We start from the raw sequence: 17,278 nt of genomic DNA, 5'->3' as shown, positions 1-17,278 counted from the left end.
CTGTTAGCAGCATGGTCCTGTTAGCAGCATGGTCCAGTTAGCAGCATGGTACTGTTAGCAGCATGGTCCTGTTAGCAGTAAGCTTAGTTTAGCAATATGGGATGATAATTTGAAAATACAGATGGATCATCAGCTTTAAACAGTGGAATAGCCTTGCCAACTTTTAGATCTTGTGGGATAATACCAGATTCAAGTGACATGGAAAAAAACTAATGTTAAAGGAACAACAATTATAGGTGCAACTTTTTTATAAGATCGGCTGTAATTTGAATTAATGAATTTCATCATGACCAGCAGAAGAGTTTTTAAGATTCAGTACCTCTAAAGTTTTTATTGGATCAAATTTATTTGAAAAGGGACAACCTTAATTTATGAAGTTAGAAGGACAATTGGGAACAATATCAATTTTATTTGCAAGATGTGGTCCCACATTTATAAAAATGTGATTAAATTTATTTGAAATTTCTGTTGGATCTCTTATGATTAAAGTTCCATCCTGAAATGTAGCCTGGGGTGGAGTAGAGGTATTTTTCTTGAGTAGTACTTTTAAAATCTCCCATGTAGATTTTGAATTATTTGATGATTGGGTAAATAGATCACTATAGAAATTTTGTTTAGTATTTCTAATGAGGTGATTATAATTATTCCAATGATTTTTGTATGTTGCAAAATTTAAAGGACTAAGGTTTTGCAAATATCATTTATATAACTTGTATATTTTGTTTGGTTCTTGGCTGTGTGTCTAACCAGGTGGTCAGTAGCTCAGGAGCACCACAGGGGACTGTACTCTCACCATTCCTTTTCACTCTGTACACCTCAGATTTCCAGTACAAAACAGACTCCTGTCACCTGCAGAAATATCCAGATTACTCTGCAGTGGTCGGGTGTATCAGAGATGGACAAGAAGCTGAGTACAGGGAACTGGTGGACCACTTTGTGGCACTTTGTGGTGTGGAAACAATCATCTCATCTTGAATGTGAACAAAACAAAGGAGATGATTGTAGATTTCAGGAGAATCAGGAACAGGTCCAACCCTATTTCCATCATGGGAGAAGAAGTGAGGTGGTAGAGAAGTATAAATACCTTGGAGTTCACCTAGACAACAGACTGGACTGGAGATGCAACAGTGAAGTAATTTACAAGAAGGGACAGAGCAGACTGTACTTCTTGAGGAAGCTGAAGTCCTTCAGTGATTGCAGCAAGATGCTGCATATCTTCTATAAGTCTGTTGTAGAGAGTTCTGTCTCTTCCATAAAGAAGGCTGGCTCAGTTCTAGGGACTCCTCTAGAACCTTTGGAGATGTTGGATAATTTAATTATCTTATCATCAACTCATTAAATAAATAAGCCATGCAAGAAATCTAGAAGATCTTGTCAACCCAGGTTTAATATAACAAGAGGAGCAGCAATTGAAAAGACGAGCATACAAGGTGTTTTGTGTCGCTCCGTCTCCAAGGTCTGCTCGTAGACAGCATAAAGGAGCATCAACTTATACGCTTATACTCAAAAAACAAACTAGATGATATTTAGTAATAGGAATAAATGATTTAAGTCCCATTTAAAATTGACAGTATTGAAATTCTTAGAGTTAATGAAATAAAATTTTGGGGCGCCGTTAATGATGAGAAGCTGACATGGAAATCTCATGTAAATTACTTAAGAATAAAAATAGCAAAATCAATTGCATTACTGTATAAAGTAAAATAGTTTTTGAATGACAAAGCTTTGTATATATTGTATAATGTAATGATTGTTCCATATTTAATCTATTGTAGTGAAGTTTGGGGAAAGGCATGCAAAACAATTACAAATTCTATTTTTATTTTACAAAAAATAGCTATAAGAATTATTAGTAGGAAGTGATATGTTCACCCAGTAAATATATTAGTTCATCAATTGAAATTATTAAAATTTTAAGATTTGGTTTTTAGGGCAGCACGGTGGCGCAACTGGTAGAGCTGCTGCCTCTCAGCGAGCAGGTCCTCGATTCAAACCTCGGTCCAGGGGCTTTTCTGGGTGGAGTTTGCATGTTCTCTCTGTGCATGTGTGGGTTTTCTCCAGGTACTCCGGTTTCCTCCCACAGACCAAAAACATGCATGTTAGGCTGATTGGTAACTCTAAATTGTCCCTAGGTGTGAGTGAGAGAGTGAATGGTTGTTTGTCTCATTTGTCTCTATGTGTCCCTGTGATGGACTGGAGACCCGTCCAGGGTGTCCCCCATCCCTCACACATTGAAGGCTGGACATGGGCACCGGCGACCCCCGTGACCCAAAATGGAAGAAGCGGGTAAAGAAGATGGATGGATGGATTTGGTTTTTTATAATTTGGTACTTTACAAGTCATGTATAAAGATAAAAAAAATAATACCCCCAAATATTCAATTAAAATTTGTTTAAAAAAAAGAGAGTCATTATAACCTTAAGGGAATGGAAATGTTTGTAAAACCTCCATTTAGAACTAGTCTGAAGGAGCTGTGTTGTAATTCAGGGAATAGGATTGTGGAATTGCCTCGATATCACTGTAAAAATTTCTAAAACAATTTATGTTTGAAAAAGATGATTAAGTTAAAGTTGTTAGGAAAATATGATACCATGTGAAGAATACCTGATGTTTTTTTGTTTTCACTTTGGGGTTCAAGCCAGAGTTGTTTGTTCGTAGTTATTTTATATTTTTTTTAAATAAGGGGCAGATATAAGATTTTTTTCCTTCTTTCTGCACCCTTTTCATTCAATGTTTTTTTCTTTTTGATGAATTTGTTTTGTTTCTTTTTTCTTTTAAATGAATGGATGGATGAATGAATGAATGAATGGATGAATGAATGGATGGATGGATGGATGGATGGATGGATGGATGGATGGATGGATGGATGGATGGATGGATGAATGAATGAATGAATGAATGAATAATCTTATCAGAAAAGGCGAGGTCAAGACAACTCTCCTTTCCAGCTTAGGGTATTGAAGTTTATCAGGTGTTCAGACTCTGTGCTCCTGCTGGCTCCACTTTGCAAAGACAAAACAACTAGCACACACATGGTTCTATAATGTTTGACATTAATAAGTGAAAAACATTCATGGCCTTTACACCCCCCAAAGGATTCTTCATAAAATGAAGAACATTATAGACAACGCTGCGCACCCTTTTCATCAGACTGTCATACAACAACAAAGTGTCTTCAGTCAGAGGCTTCTTCAGATCTGCTGTAGGACAGATGCTACAAGAGATCCTTCCTGCCCACAGCCATCAGCATCTTCCTGCTTCCTCTCAACAAAGACGGACACTTTTTCTCCCGCTCCTGCCTCCCTACTGCTTTTTGCTCCTGTCCTATGAATCTTTTTCAGAGCCTCTCTTTACCGAGCTTCCGAATTGTAAATGATGGATCTGGTCAGCTGGTCTCTCAACGCAATTGATAAAATTTTCTCGACGAGAAGACAGGGTGCAGGAGCATCCTCATGCTCTGAAGGGACATTCGCAGCTGGATATACCATGGATTCCTGGGACGAGTGGAAGATGGTGTGTCTGTCCGTATTGTCCGTTGAGGATGTTGAAGATGCGTACATAATTGGATTTATGACATTTATGACATATGGAATGACCACTGGTCTGGGTCTGGGTTCCTCCTTTCCAGACCCAGACCAGTGGTCATTCCATATGTTCAGGGAGTATCAGAGAAACTGAGACGTTTATTTTCTAAACATAACGTCCCAGTGGCTTTTAAACCCCAAAATACATTACGGCAAAGACTGGTTCATCCCAAAGATCCAGTCCCCCGGCACAAACAGAGTAATATTGTGTATGCTGTTCAGTGTCAGGAGGGCTGTGATCAGTCTTACATCGGGGAAACAAAACAGCCACTGGCCAAAAGGATGGCCCAGCACAGAAGATCAACATCATCAGGCCAGGACTCTGCGGTCTACACTCATCTCCAGGCCAGCGGTCACTCTTTCAGGGATGAAGATGTTCACATCCTGGACAGAGAGGAACGATGGTTTGAGAGAGGAGTAAAGGAGGCCATCTTTGTGAAAAGAAATTGTCCATCATTAAACAGGGGTGGAGGCCTCCGGGTTCAATTGTCCCCCTCTTACAATGCTGTGATTGCTAGTATCACTCAGCCCTCTGTGAACAGTAAACAGCCCTCAGTGTGCTAATGATCCATTGTTAGGCTGATGGTCCTTCTTGAGCATGTGATCAGCTGGTTTTGGTTGTCAGCAGCAAAACTGGTTGATCCACTCTGAGACGGTGCTATTTAAGAGACTGAGCTGAATACAGCACCTCAGACTGAGGAAGTCTCTCGGATGAGAGACGAAACGTTTCTACATTTTTTTTGTTGTTTTGCTTTGATTTTTTTTTTTTTTTTGGTGTTTTTGAATGTCCAGAGGACCAGATTTAACTTTTTTAGATTTTTCTACCTGGATTATTGAGCATGCATCAGGAAACAACCATTCACTCTCAGCAGCTCTACCAGTTGTGCCACCGTTGTCCGAGGTGAGAAAATAATTTTGGCAATATCAGAGTCAGAGAGTCAGAGATTCTTTGTCATTCGCACCTCATGTGGTACATGTGGTGGAGCGAAATTATGTACACAGGGTCCCAGTTACATCCAACAATAAAATGTAAAAGAAAAACAGTGATAACATCTAAGATATGATCTAAGAAAAACATCAACTAAAAATACACTAAGCACTAATAGTATAAAAACATCACGTCAAACAGCAGCACAAACCTGAACACGAGTCCGTGTGAGCAGATGAGCACACATGAACACATCAACATTGAAACAGATCAGCAGCAACATGATGTGATTTTTTTCACAGTGATTATTCTAGTTAGCGATTCATGAGTCTAACAGCTTCAGGGTAGAAGCTGTTCCTCAGTCTAGTGGTTCTACACTTAATGCTCCTCAACCTCCTTCCTGAGGGGAGTGGGGCAAAAATTGTGTGTGCTGGGTGAGTGGGGTCCTTCATGATGCAGGTGGCCCTCTTCCTGCATCTAGAGGTGTAGATGTCGGTGATGGTGGGGAGATTGACTCCAACATTTTCTGTGCAGCCTTCACCACTCTCTGCAAAGCTTTTCTTTCTGCAGCTGTGCAGCCTCCATGCCACATGTTGATGCTGGAGCACAGGATGCTCTCCACTGCACACCTGTAGAAGGAGGTGAGGACTGAGCTTCCCAGACCAGCTCGTCTCAGCCGTCTGAGGAAGTAGAGTCTCTGATGAGCTTTCTTGATCAGGCTGGTAGTGTTATTGTCCCAGCTGAGGTTGTCATTCAGGTATACACCCAAGTACTTTTAGCTGGAGACCACTTCCACTGCAGATCCTCTTATGTTCAGGGGAGTGTAAGTGTCTTTGTTCCTTCTGAAGTCCACAATCATCTCCTTTATCTTCTTCACATTGATGTGAAGGTTATTCTCTTTGCACCAGCTCTCCAGGTGTTCCACCTCTTGGCTGTAGCTGGATTCATCATTGTTTGTGATGCATCCCACCACCGCTGTATCATCTGCAAACTTTATAATGTGACAGCCTGGATGGGTAGCTGCACAATCATGCGTGAGCAGAGTAAACAGGAGAGGACTCAACACACATCCCTGAGGAGAGCCAGTGCTGAGGGTTATGGTGGAGGAGGAGAAGTTGTGGATCCTCACTGACTGTGGTCTGTTTGTTAAGAACTCTAGTACCCAGTTGCAAATGGAGGGGCTTAGTCCTAGTGTGAATAGTTTGTCCATCAGGGTTTGAGGGATCATGGTGTTGAAGGCAGATGTGAAGTCCACAAAGAACATAGGTAAGAGTTTTTCTGCTCCATGTGGTTGAGCGCAGTGTGGACCACAGAGGAGATGGCTGTCTTCTGTTGATCGGTTCTCACGGTATGCATACTGATGAGGGTCCTTGTTGATGTTGATGGTTGTTTTGATGTGAGTCATGACCAGTTTTTTTAAGCATTTAGCAACTATCGGGGTGAGGGCCACCGGCCGATAGTCATTCAGACCAGTCACTGTAGAGCTTTTTGAGACTGGGATGATGGTGGCGGTCTTCAGGCAGGTGGGAACTGTCTCCAGGGTAAGTGAGGTGTTAAAGATGTCTGCCAGCACCTCACAGAGCTGATCAGCACATTCTTTCAACACTTTTCTGGGGATGTTGTCTGGGCCAGTTGCCTTGTGCAGATTAATCCTTCTGAAAGTACTACTTACTTCTGCTGAGGTCACGCTGAGATGCTCTTGTTGACGAATCCAAGATGGCGGTGCGCATGGTTGCAGCGGCTCACAGCTCTCCTTTTCAGTGCTTTTTAATGTTATTTTTGTACATCCTTTCTTCTTGTGTTTGTATTGCTGAGTTTGCAAACATCAACTATGGACGTCAGACCCTTTTGGACATCGGTGAGCAGCACCAAATACCTGTTTCGAGTGACTTTCATTACACGCACAACATCCCAGATGACATACCGAGATCACCGGGCTCTCCGTGGATTGTTGTCGGGCCTGGGAGGCAGCGCTGACGGAGACGGGAGAGGAAGCAGAAGCGAGGCTGCAGGTCTGGCGTTATGCTAAGGCTAAGATCACAACCCCACAAGCCACGTCTACCGAGCCTTTATCTCTCCAATGCCAGATCCCTGGTGCATAAAACGGATTATTTGGAATTACAACTCGCTGGAAATCGCTATGTTCGTGACTGCTGTGTTCTGATTATCACCGAAACCTGGCTTCACCCCGGGATACCCGATGCTAGCATACAGCTAGCAGGCCACTCTCTGCTACGCTGGGACAGGACTGCGGACTCCGGTAAGAGCAGAGGTGGGGGGCTCTGTATTTATGTGCATGAGAACTGGTGTAATAACGGGACAATTATAAATAATCACTGTTCCCCAGACCTTGAGTTCATGTCCGTGAGATGCCAACCTTTTTTTCTACAGAGAGAGCTAACAGTTGTGATAATTACTGCTGTGTATATACCACACGACGCAAATGTAAATACGGCGCTCTCTCTCCTGCTGAACACCATCAATGAACAGAAGCGGGCTCACCCCGACGGTGTTCATATAATTGCAGGAGATTTCAATAGGGATAATCTGAAGACTGTACTCCCAAAATTCTACCAGCATAAGTGTTCTACTAGGGAGGAGAACACTCTGGACCAGGTTTACTCGAACATTAAACATGCATACAGAGCCATACCCCTCCCCCACCTCGGGCAGTCAGACCATCTTTCCCTCCTGCTCCCCCCAGCTTACACCCCCCTCAGACACAGAGCAAGGCCTACAACAAAAACTGTTCCAACCTGGCCTGGTAATGCACTCGGTGACCTACAGGACTGTTTTGAACAAACTAACTGGGACTTATTTGAACATCAGGAAATGGAAACATACACAGGAACAGTACTGGACTACATCAACTTCTGCATCGGAAATGTGACTATGGTCAAAAACATTCGTGTTTACCCCAACCAGAAACCATGGATGACCAGCAAGGTTCGCACACTCCTCAGAGCCCGCGATGCTGCCTTCAGGTCAGGTGACAGAGCTCTGTACCGAGCTGCTCGAGCCAACCTGAATAAGGGAATAAAAACCACAAAGTCTGACCATAAAAGGAGTATAGAGTCCCATCTGTCCAGTAACAACTCACGGGAGGTGTGGAAGGGCATAAAAAACATCACAAACTATAGAGGCTGTGAGGTGACAACAGGAGACCTGACTGCATCACTAGCAGAGGAGCTAAACTGCTTCTTTGCACGTTTTGCACCACAGCAGCACCCATCTGAGCCTGCCCTGCCCCCACACCCACCCGGTTACTGCACCACTCCACTCACTGTACGGGAGCATGATGTTAGACGTTCCCTCCAATCAGTGAACCCCAGGAAAGCTACTGGCCCAGATGGAGTACCTGGCAGGGTGCTCAAAGCATGTGCCCTCCAGCTCACCCCCACCTTCACCAGAATTTTCAATCTCTCCCTGGCCCAGGCTGTCATCCCTCCCTGCTTAAAACCTACAACCATCATCCCAGTGCCGAAAACGCCTACCATCACCAGCCTGAATGATTACCGACAGGTGGCTCTCACCCCGGTAATCATGAAGTGCTTCGAGAGACTGGTTCTCCAGCACATCATGGACTATCTCCCTCTGAACTTTGACCCCTACCAGTTTGCATATCGCACCAACAGGTCCACAGAGGATGCTAATGCAGTAGCTCTCCACACTGTCTGAGCCACCTGGAACAACAGCACAGCTATGTTCGAATGCTCTTTGTGGATTACAGCGCGGCCTTTAACACAATCATTCCGGACATTCTTATAAATACATTGGACAATCTCGGCCTCCCCCCACTCACATGTGCCTGGATAAAAGACTTCGTAACCAATCGGCCCCAATCTGTAAGACTTGGTCCCCACCTCTCCTCCACTCGTACGCTGAGCACTGGCTCCCCACAGGGCTGTGTGCTGAGCCCCCTGCTGTACTGTCTCTACACCCATGACTGCAGCCCGGCCCACAACAACAACCTCATCGTCAAGTTCGCTGATGACACCACAGTGGTCGGACAAATCTCTAAGGGAGATGAGACATTTTACAGACAGGAAGTCCTGGAGCTAGCAACCTGGTGCTCAGAGAAAAATCTGGCTCTGAATATCAAAAAAACCAAGCAGGTAATTATTGATTTCAGGAAGCACAGCACCAACCTAGCCCCCCTTTACATCAATGGCGAGTGCGTGGCGAGGGTTCACACTTTCAGATTTCTTGGTGTCCATATCTCTGCTGACCTAAACTGGAAAGAGAACACCACAGCGGTCATCAAGAAGTCTCAGCAAAGACTACACTTCTTAAGAGTCCTTAAGAAGCACAACCTGAACACAAAATTGCTGCTGACCTTCTACCGCTCGTCCATCGAGAGCCTGCTGACATACTGTATCTCAGTATGGTACGGCAGCTGCACCCTGGCTGACAGGGAGAGGCTTCAGAGAGTAGTCAAGACAGCACAAAAGATAACTGGCTGCCCTCTCCCCTCCCTCATGGATATTTACACATCACGCTGCCTCAACAGAGCAGAAAGCATAATCAAGGACTGTTCACACCTGAGTTTTGAACTGTTTGACTTGCTACCTTCAGGGAAACGCTACAGGTGCATCAGAACACGAACAAACAGATTCAAGAACAGTTTTTTCCCGAAAGCCATCACCACACTGAACTCACACATGCGCTGATTTAATAATCTAACCTCCCAAACCCCTGGACTTCTACTGTGCAATACTACTGCCATTTCATACTCTTAACTACCTCACTAATATCCATGATGTGCAATACAATTGTGTAATACTTGTATTTTTTACTTTCATTATTATATCTATATTGCGTTTTATTTTTTATATTTTTAGTGTGTGTTTAATGTGTGTTTTCTTAAGGCGTGTTTTTGCACTGGAAAAAGGAGTGGCTCCTAATTTCATTGTACTGCGTATAATGACAGTAAAGGCATTCTGATTCTGATTCTTCATTCGGTGGTGAGGCAAGTCTGGTGCTGGGTGGTCTGTTCAGGTCTTCAAAGCATGCATAGAACTTGTTGAGGGCATCAGGCAGAGATGGGTCTTTGGGGCATTGTTCACTCCTTCCTTTATAATCTGTTATGCATTTAATGCCCCTCCACATGCTCCGAGAGTCTTGTGAGATGAATTGACCCTCAATCCTCTGTGCATATTTGGCCTTGGCCTTCTTAATACCAGCAATATAGTACATTTGTTGCAGTTTACCAAAGTAACTTGTGTTATTAACAGATCCCTCAGTAGCATTAAACACAACCAAATAAACCATGTTTGTTCCTAATGGGGGCAGCACAGTGGCGCAACTGGTAGAGCTGCTGCCTCTCAGCGAGCAGGTCCCTGGTTCAAATCCCAGTCTGGGTGCCTTTCTGGGTGGAGTTTGCATGTTCTCTCCGTGCATGTGTGGGTTTTCTCCGTGTACTCCGGTTTCCTCCCACAGACCAAAAACATGCATGTTAGGCTGATTGGTAACTCTAAAATGTCCCTAGGTGTGAGTGAGAGAGTGAATGGTTGTTTGTTTCGTTTGTCTCCATGTGGCCCTGCGATGGACTTGCGACCTGTCCAAGGTGTACCCTACCCCTCGCACTGTGATTGCTGGACATGGGCACCGGTAGCCACCGTGAACCAAAATGGAAGCAGCGGGTAAATTTATTTTTTTTTTCATTCAACCTTTATTTAGACAGGTAAATCCCATTGAGCCTCGAGGACTCGTTTACAAGAGAGACCAGATTTCAACAAAAAATGATGACAACAATGGACAGTTATAAAAAGGCATACAGATTTTTTTTTTTTTTTTTTTACAAATAAAATGGCAAAAAAAAGTAACAAAAACATATAGATAAGGCGAATATAGAAAACTAAAAACAGGAACATGTCTGCACTGGTCCCTGCCAGAAGTCCAACAGATTCTTAAAGCCACTTAGAGAGGTCAAGGTCGAGAGCTTCAGGTGTAAGACATTCCAGGAAACAGGAGCGGAGTAGGAGAAGGCCCTTTTGCCAAGTTCAGTCCTTACTGAGGGAACACTGCAGGTAATAATGTCCTGAGAGCGCACACTGTAGCTGCACTCACGCAGAGATATATGGATGGATGGATGTTCCTAATGGAACAGAGCTCTTGGGTTAAATTCTAATAATACATTTTCCCTCACATGTTGGCATCATTATTCAAGAACAGTTTTTTCCCGAAAGCCATCACCACACTGAACTCACATATGCACTGATTTAATAATCTAACCTCCCAAACCCCTGGACTTCTATTGTGCAATACTACTGACATTTCATACTCTCAATCACCTTAACTACCTTACTAATATCCATAATGTGCAATACACTTGTGAAATACTTGTATTTTTTAACTTTCATAGTGCTATTATATCTATATTGCGTTACATTTTTTTTATTTTTAGTGTGTGTTTTTCTTAAGCGTGTTTTTGCACTGAAAAAAGGAGTGGCTCTTAATTTCATTGTACTTGCGTATAATGACAATAAAGGCATTCTGATTCTGATTATCAAAAGTCTGATCTCTGCATCTAACAAGGTTGAGTCATATCCTCTGGACGGGTTCTTCTTTGTTGAAACTTTTTGTATTTTATCCAAAAGACTTATTCAGTCTAAGGAGCTGCATGCAAACTCAGTCTTATAAGCAGCACCTTCTCTTAGTGCATCAACCAGTTAGATGGTGACAGCCAGAACTAGATGTTCATATGTAAAAGGGGGATCTTCAGCCTGTAACTTTGTAACTTTGCTTGCAGCTCCTCAGACTGAGGAAGTCTTTTGATTAAAAGATGAAACATTTTAACAAAGAAGAACCTGTCCAGAGGACCTGACTCTACGTTATTAGATTCATCCATCCATTATCTTCCACTTGTTCCGAAGTTGGGTCACAGGGGCAGCAGATTGAGCAGGGAGGTCCAGACATTTATTTCCACAGCCACCTCTTCCAGCTCTTCTGGGAGGACCCCAACGGGTTCCCAGGCCAATCGAGAGACATAGTGTGTTCAGCGTGTCCTGGGTTTTTCCCAGGATCACCTCCCAGTTGGACATGCCCGAAGCACCTCCCTAGGGAAGCGTCCAGGGAGCATCCTTACCAGATGCATGAACCACCTCAACTGGCTCCTCTCAATGTGGAGGAGCAGCGGTTCTACTCCGAGTCTCTCCTGACAATTGAACTTCTCACCCTGTCTCTAAAGGAGAGTCCAGCTACCCTGCGGAGGAATGCCTGCAAAATACTGGCCTGTGGTTTATTATGCCTCCGAAATGACATAAGGAGACACTGGAAAAATAAAATAAAATGTCAAAATGTGTTTATTATCAAATTTATTCAAGCTTTAAGAAAGTGTTGTGCTTTTAGTTTTACATATAGGCCTTAAACAAAAGCAACCCAAATTTTTAAGACATAACATTTATTTAGAGATTTATCACTACAAAAAAATAATGGTAAATGGTAAATGGACTGTACTTGTACTGCGCCTTTCTATCTTATTGAGATACTCAAAGCACTTTACACTACAATCTGTGTCCTCATTTACCCATTCATACAGCACTCTACTAGATCTATACAAAGCTAATTGAACAAATCATTCTAAAGAGACTAATCAGTGCTTTAGATCACATTCATACACTGATGGCACACACATCGGAGGCAACAAGGGGTTCAGTGTCTTGCCCAGGGACACTTCGGCATGTGACTGCTGTGAGGTTCGAACCCCCAGCTCTTGCATTGGAGGACGACTGCTCTAACCACTCAGCCACAGCCGCCCCAAAAAACAAACAAATAAAATTTTTTTTTTTAAAAATCTAAATGAACAAGGAAGATGGTGTCTTGTAGCTTACACGAGAGTAAACAGTGTCATTCCTGGAACTCTTCTGTCTTTTTGTTCCGATGGATTCTCTAACATGTATAGATGCATAATAGAGGCTGTCCAAGTCTTGGTTGTTATCCTAGAAACAAATAATGCAAAAATGGTTTACAATATAACAACAGATATAAAATGTTAAAGATTTCAAATTAAATCTTACTCCTGTTGAAGCTGTGGTGACAGCAGGACAGCTTGCTTCTATTTCACAAAAAGACAATCACATTGTATTTATAAAAATATGTTTAGTGGAGACAAATTTAAAGGATACTTTTTGTTATGGTACCTGAGTTGTGGGAGCAAAGCTTTTTTGTAAGTTTATACGTTGAGAAAGTGAGTAAAACAACCAGAACGGTGGTCAACGATCCAGCCATGAGAAATATCAACGGGTTCATCCTACCTGCAGAGAGGAAAACATCAGAAATGTCTCAGCTTCTGTTTTTACCTTCAGATATGGTTTAAGTATTTATACAAGTATCTATGGAGCGTCCTTTGGCTGCTCCTCTCAGGGTTTGTCACATGGGACCACCATTACCTCAACTGCTTGCAGCGCCACTGGTCAACCTGTCTTCCTCTCCTTCTGTCTTGCTTCTAGACCTTCAGTCTTTTTCACTTCAGAGCAAATCTCCACTTCTCTGTGTTCTCTTCCACCTGCTCCATACACTCACTGCAGATCATATTTCAAAGACATCATAGTCTACGATGACTAATGCCTGACTTCAATTATCAGCCTGTCTAGAAGTCTTAAAGTTTTCCTGTCTTGAATCATGAAAGATCCCACTCATCCAGCATACTCACATTTTGGCCTGCTCCCCTCAGGCAGGAGGTTGAGGCGCATTAAGTGTAGAACCACTAAACTGAGTAACAGCGTCTATCCTGATGCTCTTAGACTCATAAATCCATCACCAGGATAATCACTGTAATGCCACTTTAATTGGTGATATGTCACTTTATCTGTGCTGCTGGTTATCAATGCCGCTGATTTCTTGCCTTTAAGCTGCTGTCTTCATACCCATCTGCTCACTACAGACTCAAGTTCAGGCTGCTGTTTAATATACCGTATTATTTTACATTATTAGTGTTTAGCATATATCTTAGATCCTTCTATAATGTTTCTTTTTCTATTTTATATTCTTTTTTTGCAATTTTAGGTGTAACTGGGACCTTGGGTACACAATTTCGTTCCACCTCATGTACCACATGTGATGCGAATGACAATAAAGAATAAAGAACCTTGAACCTTCTCTACCACCAAACAAGAAGGAGTCAGCGAAGATTTCTGATGTACACCCACCCCCCATCTTTAACACATCTACATCTGCATTTACATTTATTGAACACAAATAGAAATTTACTGAGACTGTTACTCACAAGAGAAGTCCAATGCTGTCCCATTTCCAAACAAAATGTGTCCACATGAGACCACAGCACAGTAGTAGGTCCCAGCATGAGACACATTTAGGTTCTTCATTGGCAGGTTGTACACACAGGTGTGTGTCTGTTCATTTGGGTTCCTCTCACACTGATCATGTCGGTGTCCCTGGGTGTAAACAAGTCCTGGATAAGATTTGCCAGCAGTTCTGAACCAGTAAATTCTGTGTTCTCCATCACAGCTCCCAGTTTGTACTGTACAGTTCAGAGTCACAGAACCTCCTGGCTGCATGGTCTCAGATACTGACTGATGAACCACAGGCTGGACGGTAGAACCTGGACCTTTAACACTGAGTGTCGTACCTTCAGCAAAAGACACAACTTGTGCAACGTTGAGAACACAGTAGTAGGTAGCCGAGTCCAAAACATTCAGGTGTAAAATAATCAGCTGACTTGTCTGGTTTTCTCTGACCAGACTGAATCGAGGATTGTTCTTGAATCCATCATAAAAAACTGCGTCTGGACTGTACACAAAGACACTAGCAATGATCCTCGGTCTGTGTCCCAGAGGTTGGATGTACCAGCAGATCCATGCTGAATCCCCACCTTCATAGGAACAACCTAAAGTCACATTGTCACCAACATGAGCTGACACAAACCTGTTGTGTTGATGAACAGATGAGGCTGATGTCAGATAACTGAACTCATCTGCATTAAACCAAAATAAAACACAATCAATAGTTGTGACATCACTTAATACGGTGTACCAAAAAGTAATAAAATTTAAATTACTATTATCAACTGATGTTAGAATCCAGAAACCCATCTCACCTGTTGTGCCTAAAATCCAACAGATCAGGCAGAAACAAAACTGAGAAGAAGTCATTGTGTTTGGAAATTGAGCTGAATGGAAAGAAGCGTCATTTTTTCTCCTCTTTTATGAAACAAAACTGCTTTTGATTGGTCAGAATGAAATGACACAATGTGTCCTACTTAGGAAACAACCACGTTCACAGCTAACTATGGGGTCACGTTTGTTCTTGAAAAGGTTAGCTCAGAGGAAAATGAAGAAGAATAAAGTTTTTACCTGTCTGTAGTGTTATACCCCAAGATATATTTACCCGTAACTCAAAGAATAACAGCAAGGTAAAATTTAAACTAAAATTAGACAACAAAGAAAACGGAGTTGCAGATTTTATGCTTGACGAAATGTATTTAAATGAGGCAACATAAAAACAATCCCATTTAATGCCCGGTTGTTCTTCTCGGATCACTGCTATTGGTGTCACGTTTTACATTTTGTTTTAATCTTCAGTATGTATATATGTCAGTTCCATGCTTTAACTTGTTGTAATAAAACTGTCATTCAAAGTTGAAACCAAAAACAAGTCAAACTACTCAAGAAGTAAATGTCAGTAACATGAATGTAACAAAAAGGTTTTTTTTATGTTTTTTTTTTTACAAATTTTGGCAGATTTTAATTCCATAATAAATATGCTTGTGAGAGAGTTCGTTCGTTGTGGCTACGCCTGACGAAGTCAGCAGCCAAAAAAAGTACAATTTAAATGACCTCTGCAATCTGAGCCGTTTTTTGCATGTCATTACTTGTGCATGTGTGCGTGTGTGTATGTATTTTATTTTCCCTCTTTAACACACTAATGTAACATACTCTGGTTAATTTTTATCCATCTAAGACGTAAGGTAATATAAGTCAAGTCAAGTCAACTTTATTTATAGAGCACATTTAAAACAGAACCTGTTATCAAAGTGCTTAACAACAACAACAACAATCAATGGGAGAAAAATTAAAGAGAAAAAATACAATACACTAATAATAATAACTGAAGAATTAATAAAAAGCATTTAAAACAGAATCACAGAACAAAAAAACCCCATAAAACACTAGATCAATTTACACTGTATGAAATGCCTGTGAGAACAGATGTGTTTTAAGCAGAGATTTGAAGTGAGAAAGGGAGGTGGCCTGCCTGATGTTGGGAGCAGGTTGTTCCAGAGTTTGGGGCCCATGACTGAAAAAGCTCGATCTCCTCTGTGCTTCAGTCTTGTTTTTGGAACAGCCAAAAGCAGCTGATCGGATGATCTCAGAGCCCGAGAGGGAACGTAAGGTTCCAGAAGCTCAGAGAGGTAAAGGGGTGCAAGGCCATTTAAGCATTTGAAGGTCAACAGAAGAATTTTAAAGACTATCCTCGTACGAACAGGGAGTCAGTGAAAGGACAGAACTGGTGTAATATGTTCAGACCTACGAGTTCCAGTTAAAAGCCGAGCAGCTTCTGGACGAGCTGAAGACGTGAGATGGAGGCCTGGCTGATCCCAGCATAGAGTGCATTGCAATAGTCCAATCGGGTCATGACAAAGGTGTGGACTAGTTTCTCAAGGTCGGGTCTGGACAACACTGGCTTGAGCTTAGCTACCTGTCTGAGTTGGAAGAAGCTTTTCTGCAGAACAGAGTTGATTTGTTTGTCAAACTTGAAGTCAGAGTCTAAAACCATCCCGAGATTTTTACCAGACTGTTTCAGATATGGCTGAAGAGTCCAGGTTGACAGGATAAGTGGCGGCAGTTGAGCTTGTGCTAAAGACAATAACTTCAGTCTTCTCATCGTTAAAACTTAAGAAATTTGAAGCCATCCAGGCCTTAATGTCATCCAGACATTTTAACAGAGGGTGAATGGAGCAAACACTTGCTGGTTTCACAGGCAGGTAGATCTGACAGTCCTCAGCATAACAATGGAATGAAAGACCATGTTTCCTCAGGATGGACCCCAGTGGGAGCAAATAAAGTGAGAACAGAAGGGGTCCAAGAATTGAACGCTGTGGGACCCTGCAAGAAAGAGGTAATGAGGCAGATACATTATTGCCAACCTTGACACAAAAGCTCCTGCTACTCAGGTATGAGCGGAACCATTCTAATGCAGCACCTTTGATCCCAATCCACTGTTCCAATAAGCATCCTGGACAGATAGGAACAATGGTTTGAGAGACCACTTATGAACCTCTGAAAAGAGATCCAGGAAGTGGTTACAAGAAGAAGTTAATAGATTGCCTGAAAAATTTGGAGCAGGACAAGGCTATTGACCGTATTCTGTACCACAGACTGTACCCAGGGGAGGCCACACCTAGTCTGTATGGTTTACCTAAAATCCACAAACAAGGTGTACCTTTAAGACCTATTGTTAGCATGATTAACTCTGTCACTTACAATGTTTCCAAATATCTGGCGTCTGTACTCATCCCTTTAGTTGGCAGCTCAGAACACCACATACAGAACACCATGGACTTCATTCCTGTTGATGATGCAGTAGAGGTAATCAGTTTAAGATTAAAATCAGACACCACTCTGAGCAGCAGGACCACGCTTTCCACAGATCAACTGTGTCAACTCTTGAAACTGTGCCTGCAGTCAACCTACTTCACATATGGGGAGCAATATTATAGGCAGAAACATGGGTGTGCTATGGGGTCTCCAGTTTCTCCTATTGTTGCCAACCTGTACATGGAGGAGGTAGAAAAGAGAGCCTTGAC

At 42.4% G+C, this 17,278-nt stretch overlaps 1 protein-coding gene across 1 annotated transcript in view; it reads right to left on the bottom strand.

The window, feature by feature from the left end:
- Positions 1 to 12,308: 12,308 nt before the first annotated feature.
- Positions 12,309 to 17,278, bottom strand: part of LOC119414401 (immunoglobulin kappa light chain-like) — a 23,147-nt gene continuing 18,177 nt past the window's right edge. The window contains exons 3-7 of the mRNA XM_037681497.1: positions 13,735 to 14,446; positions 13,601 to 13,612; positions 12,654 to 12,763; positions 12,531 to 12,541; positions 12,309 to 12,452 (exon numbers count right to left, since the gene is read on the bottom strand). Of these exons, the coding sequence (XP_037537425.1) occupies positions 12,309 to 12,452; positions 12,531 to 12,541; positions 12,654 to 12,763; positions 13,601 to 13,612; positions 13,735 to 14,446 (989 nt within the window). The remainder of the gene's footprint in view (positions 12,453 to 12,530; positions 12,542 to 12,653; positions 12,764 to 13,600; positions 13,613 to 13,734; positions 14,447 to 17,278) is intronic.

Source organism: Nematolebias whitei, chromosome 1 (assembly GCF_014905685.2).
Source record: "Nematolebias whitei isolate Nwh7 chromosome 1, NemWhi1, whole genome shotgun sequence".
Lineage (NCBI taxonomy): Eukaryota > Metazoa > Chordata > Actinopteri > Cyprinodontiformes > Rivulidae > Nematolebias > Nematolebias whitei.
This window is presented reverse-complemented; position numbering and strand designations above follow the sequence as displayed.